This window comes from Morone saxatilis, unplaced genomic scaffold (assembly GCF_004916995.1).
Source record: "Morone saxatilis isolate NCDOM2014 unplaced genomic scaffold, NCSU_SB_2.0 Contig24, whole genome shotgun sequence".
In the NCBI taxonomy this organism is placed as follows: Eukaryota; Metazoa; Chordata; class Actinopteri; family Moronidae; genus Morone; species Morone saxatilis.
Window position 1 is genome coordinate 15,565,617 of NW_023339807.1, and position 17,353 is coordinate 15,582,969.

Below are 17,353 nucleotides of genomic sequence, written 5' to 3' on the forward strand. Positions count from 1 at the left end.
CAGCCTACTACAGAGGAGCCATGGTGAGCACAGGACGCCCGCAGAACAAGCAGACTGGATAATCAGGCTGACATCACTGTCCCTTTGTGCTCGCTCTGTACCTTTCACTGACTCCTTAAATCCTCTCTCTTTGTCTCTCTCCTCGCTCTGCGCCAGGGCATCATCCTGGTGTACGACATCACAGACGAGAAGTCCTTCGAAAACATTCAGAACTGGATGAAGAGCATCAAAGAAGTGAGACTGTTTTCCTCTCAGCCGCTCACGGCTAATACAACCAGGAAAGACTTAAAAATAGTGTTTAGTCAGTTAGATATGTGTTAGTCATGAGAAAGGGCCTGAACTCAACTGCAACAACAAAGCAAGCACATTGCACAACTGTTTTAAACCGACAGATCCCCTCTTACCCCGAGTTTCACTGGAACTTCTTTATAAGGAACAAATGAAGGCTGCAGCTGTAGGCAGGTTATATTCAAAACTAATTGATTAATTAATAGAATGTCAGAAAATCCTGAAAAAACCCTAGAGCCCAAGGTGATGTCATTGGATTTAATTGATTAGCAGTCCAATCCTCAAATATAATGAGTTCACAATTGTTAAAGGGGCAGAAAATACTCTCAAATGATCAATTGATTATCAGAGTAGTTGCAGATAAACCAATCAACTAATGAATCAATCAACTAATCGTCTTTAGTGCTAGAAGAAATGGCCTCAATGTAATCTGTCCACAGTAGAAGAATAGAAGAGGAACCAAATAATCCCTCACACTGTTGGACAGTTGCACTCTCTTTATTTTATGTTTTAAAAGCACTTTTAGGTATTTTTTGTCTTTAATTGATGGTGAGCAGTTGAGCTGTGAAATAAAACAAGGATAGAAAGAGAAAAGGAGGAATGACCCTGAATTGAACCAGGGATGTTGTGGTCTTAACCACTATTCTACCAGGATGCCCATTGTCACACATTGTCACTGGTAAAATAAATTTATCCTGATCAAGGTTTAAGAACTGAAAAATCATTAATAGAGTGAGTACAAATGACCATCAGCGTGTGTGATCATTTGGTACCTTCTCTTTAAACAGCTCTTAATTGTACGCAATTGTCAATAAGACTAAATGGTGTGCAAACAACTTACTATACTACAAGGTGAACTAATGTTTTACCTGGCTAACAGGTATTATATTAAACATTTATCTCGACCCAATGTCAGAATCCACTTGCCCTATTTCTATTTAAGGAATTACTTTATCTAATGTGGAGGATATCGTGGTCTTACATACAGAGAGAGTTTTCCCGCAGAGCAGCTGCTGTACAGAAACTGCCTCTCAAGTGCAGCTCTTTCTTGTTGTTCAGTTCATGTGACAAAAAGATGTCTGCTTCCACCAAGCAAACATTCTTGTAGACAAGAACTGAACCTTGCCTAATGAATTAACTACATTCCCTCTTTCCCAGAATGCATCAGCTGGGGTCAGTCGAATGCTACTAGGTAATAAGTGCGACATTGAAGCAAAGCGGAAAGTTTCCAGGGAGACAGGAGAAAAGGTGAGACGACCCACACAGAAACCTAATTATTCCCTATGTGTTGTATTATTTTTTATATGTGTAATTATGTAGCAACAGTCGTCTCATTCAGAGAGTAGTCGATACATAGATGTTAGATTTGCTGTCCCATCATGCACTAATAGTCAGATGTTTCATTATGAAGAAGAGACAATAGAAATAAATACTTATCCTACTTTTTAAATATAAGAGGGAGTGGTTGGTTAAGATAGGCACTGAGTGAGTCACAGACATTTTTGATGTATCCGCTTTGTATCTACTTAAGATAAGAAGCAGGAAGTGATTATTACCCACATCCTGACCCACTGTAATCGGGTCTGTGTCTGTTGTTGACAGCTGGCGAAAGATCACGGCATCAGGTTCTTCGAGACGAGTGCAAAGTCCAGCATTAATGTGGAGGAGGTGAGCCGGAACGTAACCGCTGACTGAACAAAACACTGTCTTCATACCTCATTAATCTTTGGCTCTTGTTTATTTAGTTATGTGTCAATATGCTACATAGGCCTTCATTTTCATTCTCTCTCACTATTTTTTTTTAATCTTTCTGTTTCCTTTAGTCTTTTCTGTCTTTGGCACGAGACATACTACAGAAATCCAGCAAGAAGGCAGTAAGTCAGAACAGACTAAACCAAATAATACCAAACTAAACTAAACATAAGATTATATGTTAAACTAGTCTTTAATTTCCTTTCTTTGTCTGCCTGTCTTTGTTTAACAGGGCCCCACAGGTCGAGAGGTGAAAATCACGAGCAGTACAGAGAAAAAATCCTCCAAATGTGTTCTTCTCTAGATGGGACGCTGGCCAGCACACAGAGTAAAGGAGCATACACATTTAAGAACACATCAGTATTACTGGGGAAAAATACAGCACAGCAGGTTTTCTGTCTCCATCTGGTGGGCTAAAATGTCAAATACATACTTTTTAAAACCTAAATTACCAGTATACTGGTACCTCCCCCCCCCCAAAAGCATTCTTTGCCAGAAAAATAATTTATGTATTTTATTGAGGTGATTGTGCCTTAATTTCATACTGAATTTAATCTGCCACACTTCCTGTGATGGTGTTATGAAAATGTTGCAAAGTGCTGGTGACTCTAAACAGCAGTTCCCACCTTGTGTTATAAGATATACATGTGTATTTCCGCCCTGTATTTTTCTGGATTATCACTACATTATCATCCCTACAACAGCAGTGCTTAATGTCCTGAAAGAACTTTGCCTTGGTTTTTTAAATCATGTTTTGGACTGGGTAAAACACTTACACAGTTCAGTGGAACCATTTCATTCATTTCTTATGTGTGAGCGCCGGTAGTAGTGTCTTTTTAGGAGCTCTGTGTTAGAGGAGGCGTTTGATGGGAAGTGGTTTGATTCACATACAGTACACACACAGTAGGCTTCTGGTTCTAGTATTTGACTCAGATGTTTGTTATTTCCTGTTCATCTTGAATTCAAGGGGCCACAGGCATCTCATAGACTCTTTTAGATAGTTTAAATACTGGACAGAGTTAGTAAATTGATTACTGAGTAAGTCTGAAAACATGTTTGGTTACCAATTCACTTTAACTTTGGTCAGTTTACTGTTTTATAATAATCAATGGAACGGACAAGTTGAAATCCCATTCTTGCAGTGCCATATCAGAGACATTTTATTTTCCCCTATTTTAGTGGCATACATTGCAGAGATGTCACAAACTGAACATTACGCTTTTTATTGGTTAAATTTACGTTAATGTTGTGCTTATCCTTTGTGAATTGATGTAAAGTCTTAATAGTGTACATTATTGTAAAGCATTCAACAGAATCTACAAAAACAGATGCCATTGAGTCTTTAACATGGACATTTTGTAAGTACATCCTATGAGAAGTTGAAAACATGCTCATGCAAGTTGTTGATGTTGGTTGTATGAAGTTGAATTTGAAACAAACACGGGTGATAAACAAGCTTTACTTTAACAGATGAATAGATTGAGAATGTGAAAGATAGGAACAGCGATAAGTGCAATATGAGAAGATGGGTGGAGAGCTGAAACAATGATGGATAATGTAAGTGAATGGACAGGATGTGAGGGAAGCAGTGCTCACATGCCCCTCATTTTGAATTGATTTAGTGGGTCTTGCCTTTTATCTGAAGTGCCTAATGAATTTCTTAGTAAACACTATCACACATTAGCTACATGTGACATGTCTCCCTCTTCGGGCAATTTCAGATCACTCAAAATGACTCTGATTATAGGTGCTCATCTCATCCTGTATCAACTTTTTAAGCTTTTTTATTCACATTTTGTGTCTTTTTAGACCTGCCACAAGACTTTGTATGTAGTTAACAGACCTTCTGCTTGCTGAATAAAACATGAGTGTGATGTAGTTTGAATCTCTATGTTGGCCCAATAACATAACCAAGAGTATGTAGCTTGGATTGTGTGGACTATGTGTTGCTCGGTCAAGCATTTTGTAAATGTTTTATTGTGAAAAGTCAAGTCAGTTTTTATTTTTATAGTCCAAAAAAATCACAAATGTACCTCAAGGGGCTTTAGAGTCTGCACAACATATGACACCCCTCTATCCTTAGATGATTCATTTGGGAAAAACATCCCAAAGAAAAACCTTTAACAGGAAAGAAAAAGAAGAAACCTCATGATGAGCGGGAAATAAATAGTATAATTACAATATGGGAAAATATGAATATATACATTAGGTGCTAGATTGCAAACGTGAAGAAAATGGAACCAGAAAGATGTAAATACTGTTTTGTGTTTCAGCCTTCAACTTTTCCATCATTGCTCTGATCTGTTTTAGAAATGTACTGTAATTTGTTCAGGTTAGTTGTTTTTAACAAAATTACTTTAAAGACTGAAGTAAAGAACAAGTACTTACAGTTACTTCCAGAGCAGAAGGTGGCTTTGTGTCTGAAGAACACTGACAGGAAATATGTTATTGACAGGCACAATGCTGGTTAATACATAGGACTAAATTAGACCAAGCACCTATGGGACACTCTCGCCTTCTTTTTTTAACTACTATCCTCTTAGCGACCAGTACGGTGATAGTCCCCCCCCCCCCCCCCCCCCCCCGCTGCTGCAGTGCCGCCGGAGCCTGTCGCTAGCAACCGCCCCTTCCTTCCCCAGCAATCAGCACCACGACGGTGTACCCGCTCGCCGCAATCTTCAAGTTGCCTGCACGTTTGCTTCGGCCTTGTCATCACCAGGCAGTTTCGGTTTGCAAACACGATACAATTGCCTCCCCAGTGCCAGAGCTGACCGAGGAGCAAGAAAAAGGACGCAAGGCAGAGAGGGAGGCAAAATATTAAAAGAAGAATCCCAAATAAACTTGATGATTTAAGCATTAATCCCGGACATAGTAGGCTACGGCTATTTTATGTTCATGTACGCCTGGGAGGCAGTTAGGTAAACGTCCGGGATACCATACACAACAACACACGGCTGAACGGATCCCGTAACGCAGGAGGAAAAGGCGCGGAGGTAGGGGGGAGGAGAGGAGAGAGGGGCTGTAGTGCGTGTGTGACCACCCAAAACCCGCGAGGGGAGTTTCAAAACGAAACCTACGAGGAAAGATTCTTCCGACTGGCCGCTATTTGTGGTGCAATTGAAAAATCGATGAGGATATTTATTTCCTGTCATGTCGAGTAATTAGTCCGCTCCCGAACGAACCGATTGTATCTTGGCGCTTTGGCTCCACACTCTTTTTTTTTTTTTTTTTTTTTCGTGACAAGATGAGGACCTAACATAAGGTTGCGGGGAGGGGAGCGCACATGTTCGGATGTCGCTCCTCCTGACTGGACACACGGACTGACCGGCTCATGTCATCTCTGCTGGGGGGGTGAAGCGAGGAGGGATCAGCTGCTTTCTTTGGGATGCTTTAATGTTTGCGGCCTGCTCTGGTCTCCAGTTACCGCAATGCCACTGGCGAGAGGAGGGAGAGGTGGAAGGCAGAAGATGGAGAGGGGGGAGCAGCAAAAAGCAAATGAGTAAAACAATGGTGTGTAGATTTTCATTTGTGTGATTTAATCAGAGAATGACGGAGCAGGAGGTTAAGGGTATAGACTACTCTATAGGCTGTAGTGGCCTGTGAACTGCATGGGGTGAAAGAAACACTGTATTGACTGAAGCGGTTAGTATCATGGCTGAAACGTCAAATGAGGTGAGTAGGTGGCTGTGAGTGTGTGGTGGCTGCTCAATTCTCAACTTTCTGCTGACAAAGTTCTTGGACTCACTCACTGGACTATAGTGCGCACCATGGGGCATTGCGCAGAACCTATGGCACCTGCCAGTGGAGAGCTTGGTGCATAATTGTGACTGAGTGGAGCTCTGAAGCCAGCATTTATGTCTCTGCCTCTTCTGCTCTTCTGTACGTCTATCCACACAACTGCACGTTTTATGAACCCAGAGTAAGCGTGAGACCTCTCCAGCCTCCTCCACACACAGACGAGCCTAACATGCCTTCGCCGTCAGACTCCAGCAGCGTGGCTTCGGCCTCCGGGTCTCGAGGCTGGTCGGACAGCCGCAGGGGTATGTCAGGCCGGGGGCCTGGTGGGGCACGGCTACTCCTGTACCTAGGGCTGTGCCACCTGGGCCTGGGGGGCATGGTCCTGGCCTTCTCTTTCACCAGCATGGCCTTCACCTCCTCAGCACGTGTGAGGCAGTCCTGTCCATTCTGGGCTGGCTTCTTTGTAAGTGTGAATCAGACTTAAAACATACAGTATTAATACCCCAACAGAGATTCTAAGGGGCATGATTTATGATGTATGTGGGGTCTGTTTGCAGGTGGTGGCATCAGGGATAGTTGGAATAATCTCATGGAGGAGACCTCTGACACTGGTGGTATGTATATTTCTGTCTGATAAACGAGCATTCAAGTCTCTTAGCTATGGGTTAAAAACCATGTGCCATGGAGCAATGCTGGATTACCAACAGGCTTAAGAGGGGTCCAAGACCCACAGGGGACCAGAAAACCCATAGTTCACTGTGTGTCAACCAGGTTATTGTCATTTGTTTGATTGTAAATTAGCACCACTAAAGCATGATATAAAGACATGTGAAGAAAACAGTAATAACACAAGGTCCCTTTAGTAGCTGTTTTGGGATTTTGGATGATATCACAACACCTAGTTGTCACAAAATTGAAGATGTTCAAATTTCCATTTGTTCGGAGCACTTTAAGGATTTCTCATCAAAGAGCCTTACAGTGTGTCCTGTATGTTTACCTGATCTTCAGACCCTTTGTTAAGGGTGCTTGTGTTAAAGTGTAGTTGTACTACACAATACTATTTTATACAGTGCTTACAGTGTGTGTATTCATGTATTAATTCAGTAAAAGTACTACAAAATAAGTAACCAACACAAATTTGGGAGTGGTTGATCTGGGCATGACTTGGAGGGAAAAAGTGTGCAGGTTTATAGTTCATCCAAAAACCAAAATGTTACTTACAAAACAATACTTATTAGTTCTTCAGCCAGAGAGGCTGCATGTTTGTCAGTGAAACTACCTGCCAAAGTCTTCTGTTGGAAGAATAAAACTAATGCACTGTATTGGCCCTTCATGGCACAAGTTTTGACACCCTTCTCTAAATCAAAGCATGGCTCTGTGCTCCTCCACAGGTGTCACTGTTCATGCTGCTGTCTGCAGTGTGTGTGATCCTCAGTCTGGCCGGCTCCATGCTCTCCTGTCAGAACGCACAGATGGTCAAGTCTATGCTCACCTGCCAGGTACACAACATTATGCAAGTGTTCTGCGTCGTGCTGAAATGCCCTTCTAGTTAGATGCATGTAGAACGTGACTGGAATAAGTGAGAATATGTTTTTAGTGTACGGTTCAGTGCTTCACACCGATCCTCTGTGTATGGGAATGTGTGTAGGTGGAGAATGGTCTGTGTGTGTGCTGCGCGCCCACTCACTCCTGCTCCATCACAGAGGAGGAGACCTTGGTCCTTTACCTGAATGCTGACTGTCACTCAGTCAGACATCAACTGAAGGTGAGTAGGATGTGTATCTACTCCGGAGACCTAAATTATAATTTTATTGAATTAACTATTAAAGGACAATCTTTCAAGTCTGTCTTAAAACAATAGGTGCCCATATGAACAATTAAAATGGTTTGGTTGCTGTAATAATTCCTCCTGTTTACACTGGTCATAAAATATTAAGATTAACTAAATTAATTTCAATATATCACATGGATATATGAATACACTGAAATGTATTCATGTAATGCTAATATGAGGCGTCAGCAGTCTGAGTTAGACAAATCAAGCGGGTATCTTCCAAAGTTACAGTGTTTTAGCATTGTTTTAAGACAGACTTGAAAAAGTGTGAACTTATCCTATAAATGTGACATATTTCTAGCAATAAAACGTCTTCATGTAGTCAGATTTAGATTTCTGAATGCGCATTTCTCTGCAGGACCTTTTGTTCAGTGCATGTGGTCTCAGCATTCTCTCCACCATCATCTGTACTCTGTCCACTGTGACCTGCAGTATCCACATATTCTCTCTGGACCTTGTGCACCTGGTGAGTGCAGACACAGCACATTTTACACCAGACTGGCCTTTTTTTTCCGCCACAAATGACAAGTATCCAGCAGTAAACTACACTGCTGAATTCAGGGATTAGGGTTTACATTTGAAAGCAGACTTTGTACAAATGTTGTAGCCCATTACATCTATCTGTTGTGTGTGTTTCCCATTCTCCCTGCCTAGCTGGCCCCACATCGGTCTCGTTCGGTCAACCCAGAATGCACCACTCCTCAGGACGCCTTCCTGACAAACATCATGGATTTTGAGGAGTTTGTCCCACCCATCCCTCCCCCTCCTTACTATCCTCCTGAGTACACCTGCAGCTCTGAAACTGATGCTCAGAGGTGACTTAAAATAAAATTTTATACATTAACATCGCTTGTGTACAGTACATAACGGCACATGGACACCTATAGACACATTGGACAGAGTGTGCAAGAAAATGATATGTTTAATATTTTGTATTAATGTCTAGCATCACCTATAATGGCTCCATGGAGAGCCCTGTTCCTCTCTACCCCACTGACTGCCCCCCTCCTTATGAAGCAGTGATGGGACAAAGAGCTGTGAGCCAGGTGAATATGTGTGTGTGTGTGTTTGTATCTGTGTGGGTGTTATGTGAGATTTTCCATACTAATTCCTGTCTATTTTGACTGTTAAGGCAACAGTGTATGACCCCCATGGCACTGAGCTGTCTGGAGAGAGAGGAACTTCTACTGCCTTCAGCGGAGAAGGTGAGAAACCATCACGATGTTACAGATTCACATGTACTTGTTGGAAGGAGGCATTGAATGATTAAGCAGAATGTGACAATCTTTAACAAGCAACACTTCCAAACATTCACTGGTTCTCAAATGTGAGGATTTGCTGCTTTTTTTCCAGCAATTTTGTAGACTAAACAAGTGAAACAAATTTACAAAATATTATCAATAATGGTAAATGGACTCTACTTGTATAGAGCTTTTCTAGTCTTCCGACCACTCAAAGCACTTTACACTACAGGCCACATTCACACACAGAAACCAACTCATTTATACACTGATGCACAACATCAGGAGCAATCTGGGGTTCATTATCTTGCTCAAAGACACTTCGACATGCAGCAGGAGGAGCCAGGGATCGAACCACCAACCTTCGGATTAGTATAGATTATAATGTAGATAATATGTTTGTCAATAATATATTTATCAATAATAAATGTAATTCCATTCCTGATTTAACATGTGACTCCCAAATGTTGCTGTCAAATTCACAACGTCAGCCAAGGAAAATTGGGGATCTTGATATGCTTTTGGGTATTATAGGTTTTATAGATAGATAATATAGATAATATAGGTTTTAAGTAGTTAACTATAACTGCATAAATTTAATATATTTTTTTTTCAAAATGTGATATTGAAAACCATGAAACATGGTGTAGCAAAGATTTTTCATGATATTACCTACAGTGTTTAAAGAAGGTACACAAAATGAAGTGAAATGGATGTGTATAATGTATCTTTCAAACTGTGCTATAAGTTGAACTAAAAGTTTAATTTGTCAATTTATTAGTGTCCATGGACAGCGGATCTCTGTTGATGTCAGAGATTGTGGACATCCCTGATGATTCCTCCCCATCTGAGGACTCCTGTCTGATGGAAGTTGGGCTAAGGAACCAGGGGGAGAGGGGCAACAGGACCATTGGTGAGGGGGGAGACGGGGGAGACAGTGGGGAGTACATCAGCTTCCGTGGTCCCCCGTCTCAGACACCAGAGAGTCCACTGGCAGGAGGACCAAGAGCCAGGCGCTTCATCAGAGGAGAGAGGTCCAACTCCTGCTCTTCACCCAGCACAGCGACCACCACGTACAGGTGAGGACACACACACACACACACACACACACACACAATAAAATATTTTATAGACTCATGGCGTTACTATTATTACTCATGCAGATATAAGTTTTCCTGTTTTGTCCTGCAGGTCTCCAGTGTTGCGTCGCCAGGCCATGCTAGCTAGTAGCTGTTCTCAGCTGGAAGCAATAGGGGGTTCTGACTCTCAACAGCGATCCTCTGTCCCAGAGTTTCGAGTTCACCCCTCCACTCCCTCGAGCCAAAGAGCTGCCCCAACCTCCTCTGCTCCTCCCACTTCATCCTCCTCACCTGCCAGTCAGCAGGGTGGTGGTCAGGGTAACGGGCCACCCCTCCCGGGCCAACCATTGTACCTGCGACGAAGGGCTGGGAAAAGTGAGAAAGATGGGGATGGTATAAGGAAGGACAGTGAAGGGCTCCTACGTCTCGTGAGGTCTCATAGCGAGCCAGGCCTCGGCTCCTCGACTGATACAGGTAAATCACACACAATAATGAGTACATTTATTTAATTACTGTTTCTATGTCCATAACCTGTTCTTGTATCTTGTCTTTTCTAGTTGACTTTGGCTCTGGAGGCAGCAAAGCATCTACAGACACAGGTAATAGTTTATATCTAAAGGGCTTTTTTTGCATGTCACCACTACCTATCGCTTCCTTCCTGTCTCTTTTCACATCTGACTGCCAATTAAAAGCAAGAAAAACCAAAGGAAAACAAGTTTAATTTGAGGAGATACAATTCAACCCATAATGGAGATCATTTATCAAACCCTCTTAGAAACTAATGTAGATTTAAAGACCAGAGGAGACCATATGCATGTGATTTATGAAACTCTTCCACAACATCTAAATTCACAATGATTTGATTACAGAGTGATAAATTTAGATTCTGCTGTGGAAACAATAATGTGCCTCACCAGTTCCCCATTTACATATTATCTTCAAAAGATACATCCTGAATTATGGATGTTGGATATGTCATGGAACATAGAAAAATATCCACAGTGGTTACTGAGCTTTACTTAAGCGACTGCCCAATATGAACCTGCATCAGTGAGAGTTTAATTAACCTAGTTTTGTTATACTTTTTTATAATAGATTTATAGAATCGACTATTACATTTTAAAACAAAATTGTATGCTCTTATTCTTTCTTGTTGAAAAAGGACAATCTGGCTTATTATGTAATTCCAGTAGTGTTCCATACTCTCTCAAGGCTACATGCAAATTTATTTTACAGCTCTTAAGGAGATGGAATTAATAAATACAGATCAAGATCAGTTAGAGCACTTCGGGCCCTCTTGGCTTATTTTCTGCTGTCGGATCATTGAGACTTAGTGCATTGCTGTTTTGTATGGTGCTGTCAACTTAATCTCAGGAAGGTAGTAATTCTGCTGTTAAATTTCATTTAATTAGTTAAATATTTTTTCCTTTCTGAGCTGGTATTATGGTTCCTTTTTCCCCCTTTTTTGTTTTTGCGTAGTATTATGTTTATATTTCTAGTCAGGGCTGGTTGGTTTGTTATTTTGGCCTTGGCTCTCCCTGACTTTCAATTTAGACGTCTGTATCAGGCAATAAAGGAATTATAAAATGTGCAAAACTGACTTCTGATATCCCTCATCTACTTTTATGTTACTCCCCTCTCCCCCTAGACCAGTTTTAGAACAGTATTATAACTTGATAAATGCCAAAATCCTTTTCTTTTTTCTGACTCCATCTCTCAAAGGTCCATCCTCTGAGGCGTGTCTGTTGCCCCGCACCTCTTTGCCTCCCGCTGCTGCTCTGCCAAGGAAAGGAAGCATGAAATCAGCAGTCACGGGGGTGCAGGTTCCCTCCAAACCTCCCCCAACCTCACCCCTGCGTTTACCTAAAGACTGCCACCGTTCCCTTGGAGACCTTAAGGTTAGTCTGAAAACTGATAGAAGATACAGAGGCTGCAAACACTTCCTGTATAAGTCTTAGCCAAAGCCTGTTGACTTTCTTATTTCATTCACTGATCTTTTTACTTTTCCTTCAGGTGACTCGGGGTCTGGTAGCTCGCTTCCTGCAGCGCTCCAAACGCAACCTATCGTCCTCCTCCGAGCATGCTGGGAGCACAGGCCAGGGGCCTAAGAGGAGGAGTGGAGCTGAGGGCGCTGCCACCAACCACCTGCCCTTGGAACAAGTATGACAAGTTCTGATTAATTTATTTCCCCTTATCTCCAGTTCACTACATCAGAATAGTTCAGTTCTTCTGCGACTTATACCGTCGGCTCTTTGTCTTGTACATTTCTGCTTGATAAAATCATCCTCAGGTGTTGCTAACCCCTTGGAACACCAGCAGAGGACACCCCAACCATCACCCCCATCACCCTCATCGCCGTGGACACCACCATTCCCATAGTGACAGTCGACACAACCGGCACCACGGCAGTCGGGTGCCAGAGGGGATCCACCTGCGCAGCTGTGGAGATTTAAGCTCCTCCTCTGCGTCACTACGCCGATTAGTGACCCCTCATCCACCGCATGGGTCATCCGGAGCTCTCTACTCAGAGTCTGCACTGTGAGGAGGAGAGGAGGGTGAAGGAGGGACGGAAGAGGAAAAATAGGAGGCTTAGGCGATAACAGGGTTCAAAGGAAGACAGGGATGTGAATCTGGAGCAGTTTAGTGGTGATTACATTTTGAAAGTCTTTCCTCCTTTTCCTCTTTGTCTCCTCCGTTTCCTGAAGCCAACTGTGCAAATGGCCTTATTCAGTGGTGCTCTTTATCACTCTGAACATCAGCCCAGAGCTCACACTATTTCACTGTTCAACATCAGTGAAACAGTCACTAGATGCTTATTTCTGGGCAGTGTGGTCTTTGTTCTAACAGAATAAATCCACAATTGGCCAAGACAACCAGCCAGAAGCATCTTCTGCTGCTGTACTCTTCTCTCCCACTCTCAATATTCATCTGGAAACACGTGTTCCCTCAAGACTGGAGACAGACTTCAACTAGCATTCATGCTACAACAACCACTTACTCACATGTACATTCAGACTATTACATAATTATGGGTTGCAATATGCTTCTGGCCCTTTTGTACATTGCTGTTCATCCACGGGATCGCTCAGGTGAAGTGATCATGAAAATCCTTATTTTGTCTTCCATTGATTAAAAAAAATGCATCTCAATAAACATGTAGTTAGCTGAGTACAGTGTAAGATAAACAGATGAGGTTGCACATGAGGACAAATTTTCTCTCACATGGAAAACACTTTACCCAGTTGCTTTTTTTGTCTCTTTCTTTTTGCAGTTCAGATTCCCACATTCTCCACGCTTTTCCACCTCCACACTGGCCTTTTAAAAAAAGGCAGCCAGCATTTTAACACTGATATTAATGCACGCCACAGACACATGCTCAGTCTTTGAAATGTATTCTCTGTGGGTGGCCCCTGGACACGGTGGTTTGATTTGCATATCTGCATGTTTTTGCTCCAGCCTTCAAAATACAGCAGGAACCTTGTGCATTCAATCCTGACCGTCTGTGTAACTATGTAACATGTCCTCAGAATGTCTTTATCTGCATGTTTTGACAATGCTTCTTACTTTTGTTCCTCTTGCACCCAAGACCTATGATAGTAGCCAATTTGAAATGTGTTTGTGTGAATAGATAGCTGGAGGTGAAAGCCAGAGTCAATGATATGCTGTGCTCCCAAGGTTTTCTGCTCCAAACCTGCCTCTGCATTCTGATTTGATTTTGATAGGGTTTGAAAATGTTTCAAGCACACAGGCATATCTGTGACACTGGCTAAAGCAGTCCGATCTTGTAAGATAGAGAGGTGTAAATTGCACTCTGGCTCTGACAACATGAAGAGTCTCTTGCAATAAATGTACAGACAAATTTGTTACAAAGTTAAGCTTCACACTATGTGTTGGCACAGGTTTTCTTGTGGAGGGGTGGTTAAATGGAAAAAAAAAAGGCTGCTGAGAGTCCAGTGGACATATAATGGGCCTGGCAGCTCTGGATACTAGATTTCGAAGTGTATTAATATTTGTGTCAGATTGGAGATTTTGTTTCTTTGGAAAGTTTTTTGTTGTGCTCTCTAAGTGATAATATTGACTCCATATCAGTAAAGGCACATTTTGGATACACTCATATGTATGTAACTAATTTTAAAAATTTACACGTGTACACACTCCCTTATTAAGGCACTGAGCTGTATTTCTACCTCCTGTCTTGCATAAAACATTATTTATTTGAAAGAAATGTATATCTGTATGGCAGGCTTAACAGGATAGAGCCTTGAAACCTGAATAATAAATGTATCTAAATATGACACCTATTCCAGAGTTTAAATGCAGTGTCAATGGCAAAAACTTTCAATGCAAGTTATGTATTTCAAAAATATGAAATAAATGATAGACATCAAAATAAAAATACCTATGTTGATGTTTTGTACATATAATGAAGGACACAATCCCAGAGAACAGAAGACACCGTAAGGTAAATATTCTTTCTTTTTTATCTGTTTTGTCTATTTTTCTCTCTATCAGTGAAACTACAATTAAAATAGTTGATGTTTATCCCCCTTTCTTCACAAATCGCCCCACTCCACTTAAGCCCCGCCCGTCCTCAAATCCTATTGGTCAGCCAGGGTGAAAGCCCATCCTGGTTCGATGCTGCCGGCCAATCAAAACGTTCAATGTCAAATGGAGCCTTCGAACGCCACGCCCACACGCGCCACTCACAAAGGACGTCGGGAAATTTAGTTTCCCCGGTATATAATAAAACGGACAGTAGCGGGACAGTGAACTACAATCTTCATATCCTGGTTACAGGAGACGTTCACAGACTTCAGTTTGCAGACGATACGCAGAAACAGAAGATAAACCATTTCGCGGTATTACAGTGAACAGTTTGGGATAAGAGGGCAGTGTCATTATGGTATGTAAAGAAATGTGAAATATGTTTATTTAATATGCTATAGCTTGCCTTGTACACAGACTGGAAGCAGGGAAATAATGTAAGCTACCGTCAGCCAACGCTTCTTTTCACGACAAGGGCAGCTAGCTAATAATAGTGGTTCTCCTTAGCTACCTAATCCTTGCTCTTGTTTACGGAGCTCAGTGGGCTTTGAGACCATAAGTTAGCAGCGGTATGTGTTTAACTCGTTACGGCACAGTCTTGCAGGTTTGACCGCAGCTTGTTTTAAGTTGGAGACATTTGGACGGTTGGTTGGGGGAATGAGACGTCTGCTGAGATGGGTCATTAATGCCCCTACAACAATCCGGACCATGTGGCTGGCCGTGTCCCGGCTGAGGTTAAAACACACATCTCTTATGCTGTGCACCTCGTCTTTCCAGGGAGACAGCATTTGCAATGGGACGCACAACAAGAAGGCCTTGCTGTCGGATCCTCAGCTGTTTGAAACCCAGTTTGAGGAGCTGGTGACGGAGCTTGCAGAGAGGGACTTCACCGATCCTGCGCTGGCGGATGCTCTGAGCAGGTTGAGAGAGGTGTGTGTGTGTGTTGTCTTTTAGTAAGTTACTCCTGACACGTCCTGAGCTGTTGTTTCATTAATCTGCATGTTTTTCTCGTAGGTTTTAGTGTACAATTCCCCTGGAGGAAAGAGGAACCGTGGCCTGTCTGTGATTGGCTCACTGAGGGAGCTTCTCCCACCCAATCAGCTCACACAGGACGTAGTGCAGCGGGCTCTGTTGATTGGCTGGTGCATTGAATTGGTAAGGACATGTTCTGGTATGTTAAAAAGGAGAAGTCTGGCAATATTCCTCATTTTTATTATTGTCAACAAATCCCATCAACAGACCAAAACAGGTTTGCCTGATGTAACCTATTCTTCTGTGCTATAGATCTGCATTGTTGTCCTAAAACAATTACACTTGTGACAGGCTCCTTCATTGCGGGCAAGAGCATAGACACTGTGGTTTATTATGCCCCGAACCAATAAATTATCCTCATGTCTAATCTGATCTCTGCCATATTCATTTATTTTAAGTTTTTTTTGGTGTTTCCCAGTGTGTCGCTAAAATTTCAGTTCACAAGCACAGATTCAGACTGCTGTAATGACACTTTACAAGAGTGTTACGTTCCCTAAATCATTACTTGTTACAACTGTGTCTCTGTTGCTCGCAGCTTCAGGCATTCTTCCTTGTGGCAGATGATATCATGGATGCATCTGTGACTCGGAGAGGACAGCCCTGCTGGTACAAGAAGGTGAGGCTTGATACATAGAAAAAGAAACATTTTTTGTTGTAGTGTGGTTTATTTTTTTGTATTACTAGTGTGATCTGTTTCTAAGGTGAATCCTGTGTGTTTGTTTTAAAGGATGGAATTGGTCTGGATGCCATCAATGACTCATTTCTTTTAGAAGGGTCAATCTACAGACTACTTCGCAGACATTGCAGGGATCAGCCTTACTACGTCCACCTACTTGAGCTATTTACTGAGGTACTATATGTCCTGATTGATAACACATAACACACACAAACACAGAATTCTTACTGTGTCTCCGTTTGTTTCAGATATCTTTTCAGACAGAACTCGGCCAAGCTCTGGACCTCATGACTGCTCCCCCTGGTCAGATTGACCTCAACAGATTCACCATGGAGAGGTAGTGAAATTAAATCTGTAAAGCAAAGTAGCAGAAAAGGATGTTGGTTAGCAAAGCAAATAGGTGTAATTCTTTCTCTCTTCGTCCTTCAGGTATAAAGCTATTGTGAAATACAAGACCGCCTTTTACTCTTTTTACCTCCCAGTTGCAGCTGCAATGTACATGGTGAGTGTGTTTACATTGTACACACTTAACAAAAGTGTAACAGAGTAAAAGTAATAGAGTAACGTCATACTCTTTCTCCTTACCTTACTCTTAGGCAGGAATTAAGAGTGAAGAAGAACACAATAATGCCAAACACATCTTACTTGAGATGGGAGAGTTCTTTCAAATACAGGTAATTACACATCATCCCGCTTTCACACCACATAATGAACTAGAACCATACCTCTGCCAAGGCCAATAGTCCAGTCTTCTGTGATACGCAAATCTGCAAGGATATACGTATTACAAAGGAATTATCTCACAATGTTAAATAAAGTGACACCAACTTTCATGAAAATCCGGCACGTGGTAGTTTTTCTGTAATCCTGCTGACAGACAAACAAGCAAACGGCACCGAAAACACAACCTCCTTGGCAGAGGTAATAACATGCTGTCAAGTATACAGAGTTAATAACCACCCAACGTGTTTCGTTTGCAGGATGACTACTTAGACTGTTACGGAGACCCTGCTGTGACAGGAAAGATTGGTACAGACATCCAGGATAACAAGTGCAGCTGGCTGGTGGTGAAGGCCCTGGAAATCATGACTCCCGAACAAAGAGCAGAGCTGGAGGTGGGACTTCAGATAACAACCCTGTCTGTTTGAACACTTTAAAGGTTACATAT

General features: G+C 42.1%; 3 protein-coding genes across 4 annotated transcripts in view; all 3 read left to right on the forward strand.

Moving 5' to 3' along the window:
* rab13 (RAB13, member RAS oncogene family) overlaps nucleotides 1-3,918 on the forward strand; it is a gene marked incomplete in the record, with an annotated part of 5,290 nt that extends 1,372 nt beyond the window's left edge. Inside the window, 6 exon segments of the mRNA XM_035673007.1 lie at nucleotides 1-23; nucleotides 157-234; nucleotides 1,447-1,536; nucleotides 1,891-1,956; nucleotides 2,112-2,162; nucleotides 2,273-3,918. Of these exon segments, the coding sequence (XP_035528900.1) occupies nucleotides 1-23; nucleotides 157-234; nucleotides 1,447-1,536; nucleotides 1,891-1,956; nucleotides 2,112-2,162; nucleotides 2,273-2,344 (380 nt within the window).
* A 1,372-nt stretch (nucleotides 3,919-5,290) lies between these two features.
* On the forward strand, nucleotides 5,291-14,302 carry fam189b (family with sequence similarity 189 member B). The gene is made up of 14 exons (XM_035671676.1): nucleotides 5,291-6,241; nucleotides 6,336-6,392; nucleotides 7,170-7,277; nucleotides 7,427-7,543; nucleotides 7,971-8,078; nucleotides 8,267-8,427; nucleotides 8,559-8,658; nucleotides 8,745-8,817; nucleotides 9,635-9,932; nucleotides 10,045-10,406; nucleotides 10,490-10,531; nucleotides 11,655-11,830; nucleotides 11,946-12,092; nucleotides 12,223-14,302. The coding sequence occupies exons 1-14, from the start codon at nucleotides 6,008-6,010 to the stop codon at nucleotides 12,472-12,474; spliced, it is 2,235 nt and encodes a 744-aa protein (XP_035527569.1). The 5' UTR covers nucleotides 5,291-6,007; the 3' UTR covers nucleotides 12,475-14,302.
* A 396-nt stretch (nucleotides 14,303-14,698) lies between these two features.
* Nucleotides 14,699-17,353, forward strand: part of fdps (farnesyl diphosphate synthase (farnesyl pyrophosphate synthetase, dimethylallyltranstransferase, geranyltranstransferase)) — a 4,547-nt gene continuing 1,892 nt past the window's right edge. The window contains exons 1-9 of one of the 2 annotated variants that reach the window (XM_035672988.1): nucleotides 14,699-14,835; nucleotides 15,255-15,407; nucleotides 15,492-15,632; nucleotides 16,045-16,125; nucleotides 16,237-16,359; nucleotides 16,434-16,522; nucleotides 16,615-16,687; nucleotides 16,782-16,859; nucleotides 17,166-17,300. In XM_035672988.1, coding sequence (XP_035528881.1) covers nucleotides 14,833-14,835; nucleotides 15,255-15,407; nucleotides 15,492-15,632; nucleotides 16,045-16,125; nucleotides 16,237-16,359; nucleotides 16,434-16,522; nucleotides 16,615-16,687; nucleotides 16,782-16,859; nucleotides 17,166-17,300 — 876 coding nt within the window. In that variant the 5' untranslated portion in view covers nucleotides 14,699-14,832. The other variant, XM_035672987.1, reaches the window with a different exon arrangement.